The sequence below is a fragment of the Octodon degus genome, unplaced genomic scaffold (genome assembly GCF_000260255.1).
Source record: "Octodon degus isolate 3935 unplaced genomic scaffold, OctDeg1.0 scaffold00009, whole genome shotgun sequence".
Classification (NCBI taxonomy): domain Eukaryota; kingdom Metazoa; phylum Chordata; class Mammalia; order Rodentia; family Octodontidae; genus Octodon; species Octodon degus.
This window is the reverse complement of record NW_004524585.1, coordinates 12,514,774-12,522,771: the sequence shown is the minus strand read 5'-3', so window position 1 is coordinate 12,522,771 and position 7,998 is coordinate 12,514,774. Positions and strand designations below refer to the sequence as shown.

The following is a 7,998-nucleotide window of genomic DNA, read 5'->3' as shown; positions in this document are numbered from 1 at the left end:
AAGAAGTGAGGACACAGAGTGACTCCTAAAGCCCCTCCCAGCCTAAGCCAACCCCTTCCATGTTCCCTTCTCCCCTGAACCCACCCTGCTACTTTGGGACTAGCAAGGAGGCAGCAGGCCTGTGCCCGCCTGGCCAGGAGTAATTGAAAGGAGCAGATGAGAGGGGGAATGTGTCCTCCCCCACCTCCTCTATCCCGCAGGGGCTGTCCAGAAATGAAAACTAATCAAATTACACCCAATGGCTTCCCGACCCGTGCACAGGAGCCACCCCAGCAGGGGCAGGCTGGCTGGGCTGGGTGGGGGCCACAGGGAGAGGGAAGGGGAATCACATCTAATCCACTGTAAACGTCTTGATGTGCAGCAACAGCTTAGAGGGGGGCTCAGGTTTCTGTGGTGTTGGCTATATTTATCTCTGGTTCCATGCCAGCAGGGAGGGTTTAAATGGCACCCAGCAGTTGGCGAGAGGGGCTGAAGGAGCTTGGGGGCCAGTGTCAGGAACAAGTCTTTTCCGACCCCATGGAGCTGTATGAGACATCCCCCTACTTCTACCAGGAGCCCCGCTTCTATGACGGGGAAAACTACCTGCCTGTCCACCTCCAGGGTTTTGAGCCACCAGGCTATGAGCGGACTGAGCTCAGCCTGAGCCCAGAGACCCGAGGGCCCCTGGAAGACAAGGGCCTGGGGACCCCTGAGCACTGTCCAGGTCAGTGCCTGCCATGGGCATGTAAGGTGTGTAAGAGGAAGTCTGTGTCTGTGGACCGGCGGAGGGCAGCCACACTGAGGGAGAAGCGCAGACTCAAGAAGGTGAATGAGGCCTTTGAGGCCCTGAAGAGGAGCACCCTGCTCAACCCCAACCAGCGGCTGCCCAAGGTGGAGATCCTGCGCAGCGCCATCCAGTACATTGAGCGCCTGCAGGCCCTGCTCAGCTCCCTCAACCAGGAGGAGCGCGACCTGCGCTACCGAGGCGGGGGTGGGCCACAGCCTGCGGTAAGTGGCTCCTCCACCTGCCCCAGGGGTAGGGCCCAAGGGAGGCCCCTGAACAGCCCAGGATGCCACAGAAGGGCTCACCAGAGGGTTGGAGCAAGTGCCAGGCAGGCCCTTGCTGGTCTGCAGGCCCCCTTCCTTTGTCAAAGGTGGCTTTCCTGGTAACCACCTGTCCCCCCTGCTCTTTCCAGATCAGGGCAGGGGGAGATGGGGGGGCTGGCACAGGACTGAGAAGGAGTCCAGGAGCAAGGCCACAGCCTGAGTGAGAGCTGACCTCCAAGCCTATGCTACAGCCTAAAGGGCCAAGCCAAGTACTCCCTGAAGAGTACCCCCTCCTCCATCCTGGGTGTGGCTAAGTAGACAAAGACCACCCTGTCTCATTAGAACCCCAATAGGTCTGCTCAGAAGTCACCCCTGTTGGGCTGCTCTGCTTAGTCACCCTTATCCCCTGGGTCAGGAAAGCCAGAGATCCCTTTAAGTGTGTACCCTATGAAGTCTAGGATGGAAGCCATGAAGTCCCGGAAGCAGGGACAGCAGTGTGACTATTCCAGGGCAGGGGTAGCCTGGGCTGGAGGGCCCCAGCCTGTGGCCCACCCTCCAAGCCCACTGCAACTCTGTGGGCTCAGGCAAGGCAGAGACCCTTCCAGGGATGGTTGGGCCCTGACCTTGGGCCTTGGCCCTGTTTGCAGGTGCCCAGTGAATGCAGCTCCCACAGTGCCTCCTGCAGTCCGGAGTGGGGCAGCGCACTGGAGTTCAGTCCCAACCCAGGCGGTGAGTGAGGCCTACCCTAACTTGATCCCTCAATCTCTTCCTAGCCCAGGTCCTCCCCTTACCTTAATTCCTGCTCCAGGCTTCTTCCCGAGGCTTCTCCGAAGACCTGCTGACCCATGGCCCCAAATGGAAGGCTGGGAGACCCCTGTGCCTTCCTGCAACCTGGGCTAGCTAAGGAGTGGTCATGCCTCTTGCAGCCATCTGGTGCTTGCTAACTGACCTTCTTAGCAGAGAGGAGACTGTCCCTGCCCCAGGAGTCCCTGGGAATTGCTGACTCAGTGCTGCAAAACTGGGCCCAGCAACAAACAGTTCCGGTCTCCACAGATACACTATCCCAGTTGCACCCTGGAATCACTGCTAACAAATCCACTAGGGACGTTCAGAGGAGGCATGCCCATGAGCACATACACACATGTGCACATGCAAGTACACACACACACACACACACACACACACACACACACACACACACAGAGCACGGGGAAAGCAGAAAGTAGGAAGTAGAATTCTCACATTTTGTCCACCCATCTGTCCTGGACAACCTGCATGACCTCAAGGGTTTCAGCCATCCCTTCCTCCCCACCTTTTCCTTACAGATCATCTGCTGGCTGCTGACCCTACTGATGCCCACAACCTTCACTCCCTCACCTCCATCGTGGACAGCATTACAGTGGAGGATGTGTCTGTGGCCTTTCCAAATGAAACTATGCCTAACTGAGAGAGTCTGCCAGGATAGGTGTTCATGTGAGCCCCTAAGCTGACCCATAGATGCCACCACTTCTGCAGCAGGAGCCTCCTCCACTAGGCTCTCCTGATGCTGGGAAGATAACCCTTGGTTGACATAGGCCAGACTACCCCCTCCTCATCCATATAAGGTTAGCACACCACTCAGTAGGAGAACGGATGTCTTCGGTTAGCCAATTCCCAGGAGACACAGCCCGGGGCCACAGAGCTCCCTAGCGGATGCTCCCTCCTCAGGAAACTCAGGAGTTTCCTTGTTATAATGGAGCCTCTAACTCCAACCTCTAAAAGTAATGGTTTGAGAGACAAAGAGTATCCTTACTTGGATAAGCGTGCACATCTCCTGTTCTGGTCTCTCCTTGATGCCAGTGGCTGGGCTGGGCCTGCCCTGAATTGAGAGAAAGAAAGAGAGAGGAACTGTCCTTTGTTCCCAAGTTCCTGGGGGGCCAAGCTTTTGCAGTTAATATAGGGAACCTTTCAGTGGTTTCATGTTTTGTTTTGTTTTGTGTGTTGTTTGTAAGCTGCCATCTGACCAAGGTCTCCTGTGCTGAGGACGCCAGGGACAGGCAGGGGAAACGGGGGTGGGTCTTGGGGTGATTTCTTTTGTTAACTAAGCATTGTGTGGTTTTGCCATTATTTTGTATTTCTTTTTGCTAACTTATTTGGATTTCCTTTTTTAAAAAATGAATAAAGACTGGTTGCTAGAAGAGTGTCTGTAGTGATGATGATGTAGAATAAATGACAGCCCTGACCACTTCCTACTTAAAGGTCCAGACTCACTGTAGTGACAGGGCTTCCAAGAATTCTAAGGACTGGCAAGGGATGGGCTCCAAAACTACCACAGGCAAAGTGGGTCTGCTACATGACCTAGATGAGACCAGGTTCCCCAGAAGTCCTGTAGGACAAGGAGGAAGGTCTGCGAGTACCCCATTGCACATTAAGTCACACTGCTCACAGTCCGCCGCACACAGACTTACCGCCCAGAGGCCCACTGACCTCCAGTTCACTGAGGATGTGTACATGCTCTGTGCCCTGCCCACCAGCCAGGGGTTAGAGGTGATATTGATGGGGATGTTCTCCCTATTCCTGGTTTTCTCCTGGTTCCACGTTACTGCAAGCCCCGCAGAGAACTAGGAGGTGATGAGATGACACAGACCAAATGGCATGTCCTTTCTCCACTCTCTTCCTTCTCTCCATAGCAGAGGGAAGTTCTTGCCCCTGCCTGAGGGACAAGAACTCAGAGATGAAACTTGGAGATGGAGACTCTGCTGGGGGAGCTGGCGGGGCCTACAAAGAGCCATCAAAAAGAATCTGGGATTCTCGTCACTTGGGATGCCACTTTACAGACTGACTCCCTAAGGGGAGAAGGTTGTCAAGATATTAAGAACAGGGCCAGCGAGATAGCTCAGTGGTCTAAAGCACCTGCTTAGGCAAGCTTAGGCAAAGCATAGGGACTGCAGTTCGATCCCTGGCACCACATGCCATGCCAGTCCCGCCCCAAGGGAGGCTGAGCTGGCCACGGGGGTGGGGGGGGGAGATTTTGGATGGAGGTTACATAAAGATTAACCAGGTAATGAACAGGGAGTAGAACTGGGATAGACCAAGAACACCTAGTTAAAAACTATTAATTCTAACTACTTGGGGCTACATCTGACTTACTGCAAAGAATAAATTTCAGAATCATTACACAAGAATTAGAATTCTAAGACCACAGACATTTCATCTCCCACTCTGTTCTTTGGGAGCCTGAACAACTGACTCAACCCAGTTTTACCCTTCAGGAACTAGTGACCAAGCTGTACTTGCGCTGAGCTATCTCCCTACCTTGCCCTCTTGACCTTGCTCCTGGAGGATGTTAACATCTTCCCCCAGGTCCTCCAGAAATTTTGCCTGAAGAGAATAGGAAGGGAACCTCGGCGATATATCATAGACCTTGGGTGAAGTTACAAAAGTTGGATATCTCCAGGACCTGCTTGCCCCAAATAAGAGTCAGGGCCAGCCTTCCTGGGAATCACAAATTAGTCTGAACCCTGGCTTGTTGGACTTTCTCCTTTTTGAACTTGTGTCATTAAGTTTACAATCTTTCCCTCTTAGATAGGCTGGAGAAGAATATCAAAATCACCGTCATGATTCTTAACCTTAACTCACTGCCCTTGGCATAAGGAAGGGAACAGAGTTGGTTGCCATGTCTTGCTTCTAGAGTCTACATTTACTCCCTCTTTACCCACTGAAATACTGAACCACCCACTCAGAGAGTGGTCTTCTCCCTACAGATTCATTTCCTCTGCCCCTGGCACTTGCCAAGTTCAGAGGACAGTTACAACCCCATTGCTTTAGCTGTGACCTACCTGTCCCTTTTCTGCTTTCTTACTGAGGACTAGGGAAGGCCAAGAAGAGCATGAACAATGCTAAGAAGCTGAAAGATTCTGAGGACGCTGGATCTATTTTTCAAGTCTACTCCCCTTTGGTTACCATGACGATTGGAAACTGAGGTTCATATCCATACTCAGGAAACAATGATAGTCCTTAGAAAGAACTACTAGAGTCAACAAGTCCCTGACCACTGTCTGGTATACTTGTCACCTACTTACTGTGTCACATAGACTTTAAGTCCTAGAGGACAATTTGCTGGAAATTACATAGGCATGAATGGCAAACTTAAATTAACCAGGGGTCCAGACTCTCATTATTTTCCCAGAATAAACAACTTTCATCAAAGCACAGGGACTTTCTTAAATTAACAAGTCCCTAGCACTCACAGTAGAATTAGGTAAGACTCCAGTTAATGAATAATAAGGCTGAGTTCTTTACAAAAAATGAGGGTAAATTCCTTCTTTAGTAGAAGAACCTACAATGAATCAAATTGGGTTAATCAAATGTTGCCTAAAATGGGCTTTTGGGAATCTACTAGAATGAAAAGAATTGCTTAAAACTGACACACCAATTGCTATGTGAAAATAGGGACTTCTTAAAGTGTTTGGATAATTAATGTGAATTGAAGGATATTTAGGTTACTATTTGTGCACTATTAAACAAATGTTCTGATGGTAATTTATTTGGCAAGTTGGAAAACCTTTTTAAGGCTACATACAGGTATAGTAGGTGGTTAGAGCAACTGGAGAAGGCGATGGAGGGTGGAAAGACAAATGTCTTCTCAACTCTGGCACCTGTTTCCTGATAAATGCCACCTCCAGCACGTTGTGTCTCTTGGGCTTTGAATTCCTGCCTTCTCGGTTCCAGGCCATGACGCAGAAGCTTCAAGGTAAACTGGAGTTCAGAATAAAGACCGGAAGCTTTCAAGTCCAGCTGCCATCTTGTCCAAGAAAGCTGAGCCCAACCAGAAAGCAAACCTATATCACCACCTCTTGGCAACTCTGGCTGGCCTCACATGTGTTCTCCGTCAGCCACAGGCAATCACCCAGATTCCCTGCTCTTAATGATTAGAGCATTCCTAGAGGGAGCAGACACAGGGCTCCAGGAAAGAAACCTATGTTCATTTTTCGTTTTTCTGTTGATGCTGAAGGGCACAGGATGCTGAGGTCTCGTCTTGAGCTCAGCATGTCCATCACCAAGCACACATTTCTACCTAAGCTTGCTCCTTCGGCCTCCCCAGCCCAGTGCATGCAACACTGGCCAGTCCTGGTTTTCCTGGAACTCTTCAGAGCACATTCTTGTGGCCTGCTGGTCACCAAGCTGGACCTCTGATCACAGAGAGAATGGGAGGAGCTCCCGAGAGGCTTGTAGGCACGAGGCCAGCACTTTCCCTCACCTCTGCTTGTCCTTCCTGGGCTATGTCTGAGTTGTTGTGTCTTGCTTCCCTCTGCCAACTTGTCTTCGGACTCAGCCATCCTTGCTTCATCAGTGTTCAGGGCACTGCTGGCCATGGAGAAGATACACGATGCATAAAGCACTGTGCTGGGAGGGGGGTTGCCATTTAGCTAGGCAGGACAAACACAGCCCTGTGACAAATTTACAAAAGCCAAGGGCCACTCACATAGTCAGACAATGAAACTGGGGAAAGACCTACAGAAGGCTTGAATTCATGTAGAGAAGTCAGTCATACTCTCAAGCACTCCTGGTACTGGGTCAGGACTTTAATGAACATCTGTGTAGTTAGTTACCAAGAACAAAGTCCCAGATACAGGCCAAATGAGGTTTGAGAATCACATCTATCTCTTACCAGCTGTGTGTGGGGTCTTAGCGCTATAATCTTCTGTTCCATAAAGGGGCAATGTTAATACAATACAGGGTTGTGACAATCGAGCAAGTTACACCATTTAGTGTGTGCTAAGATCTGAATGTTTGTGTCTCTCCAAAATTCATGCTGAAACTTAACCCCCAGTGCAACAGCACCAACAGACAGGCCGTCAGGAAGTGATCAGGTCACAAGTGCTTCACCTCATGGATGGGATTGTACCTTTCTGAAGTTAAAACCCCAGTTAGCCTTCCATGCTTCTATGTCTTCCACACGGGAACATCTTGAGAAAGTACTATCTCTGAGAAGCAAACCTTCACCAGACTGAATCTTGCTGGTACCTTCATCCTGGACTTAGCCTCAAAATAGCGAGTCACACATTTGTGTTATTTAGAAATTACCTTGTCTGAGGTATTTGTTATAGCAGCAGAAACAGACTAAGGCCAAAGGTTTAGAAAGGTTTCTGGCACTGTTCTAAGTGATTTTCAACATTTATTGACTTAATTATCTTGACAATGCTCTGACACAGGTCGATCCATTAATTCAAGGGTGTAGACCTAGGGATGTGCAGATCAATGAGACTCACCTGAAAAAGCATCCTTGCAGCCCAGCATGGGAGGAACCAGTGAGCATATGGCATCTGAGCATGCTGAGAGGGTCTGGGAGCTCAGGGCTGCTGGTTAACTAGCTCTGCAGGGGAGGTGCACTGCCTCCCAGCTCAAGCTTGATGCGTGGGTCTTAAAGGTTGGAAGCTACAGAGGCGAGGAAAGTAGTGTGGCTCCCTTCTGGTGAGGGGGCTGGATGGAACTACTATTTTTCAGGCAGACTCCAGACTGGCAGAAGGAGAAAGGGACAGGAGCCAAGTCATATGCGACATGTTACGGCCACCTGGGGAGGAGCTAGACCCCAATCTACAGTGATGGGGAATGCAAAAATTTTGGACAGCAGTGTGATGTGCAGAGGAGGTTTAGCAGCAGTCACTGTGAGAGCTGTATAAAAGGGACAAGCAGAGGGGCCTGGGTAGGGGAGGAAAGATGAAGGAGGGAATCAATCAGGGCTGGCAGCCGGGCTCCTCATCTCTTCATCTTGCCCTCAACTCCCTTGGCACTGGCAACCCAAACTCCCCATCAATCCTGTGGTTATATAAGGAAGCAGACAGTTATTGACCACACATTTTCAGAACTTGATACTTCCTCCCAGAACACAGCAGGTCTTAGAACTGTGAAATAAACACGTGTCCCATAAGTTCAAGTTAAAAAATGAAAGAAAGACCAAAAGAACAGAGGCCATTTTATGTTGTCTTAAAA

General features: G+C 50.2%; 1 protein-coding gene across 1 annotated transcript; it reads left to right on the top strand.

The window, feature by feature from the left end:
- Nucleotides 1-468: 468 nt before the first annotated feature.
- Myog (myogenin) lies at nucleotides 469-3,117 on the top strand. Its single transcript, XM_004625371.3, has 3 exons — nucleotides 469-987; nucleotides 1,674-1,755; nucleotides 2,352-3,117. The coding sequence occupies exons 1-3, from the start codon at nucleotides 517-519 to the stop codon at nucleotides 2,471-2,473; spliced, it is 675 nt and encodes a 224-aa protein (XP_004625428.1). The 5' UTR covers nucleotides 469-516; the 3' UTR covers nucleotides 2,474-3,117.
- Nucleotides 3,118-7,998: the final 4,881 nt, after the last annotated feature.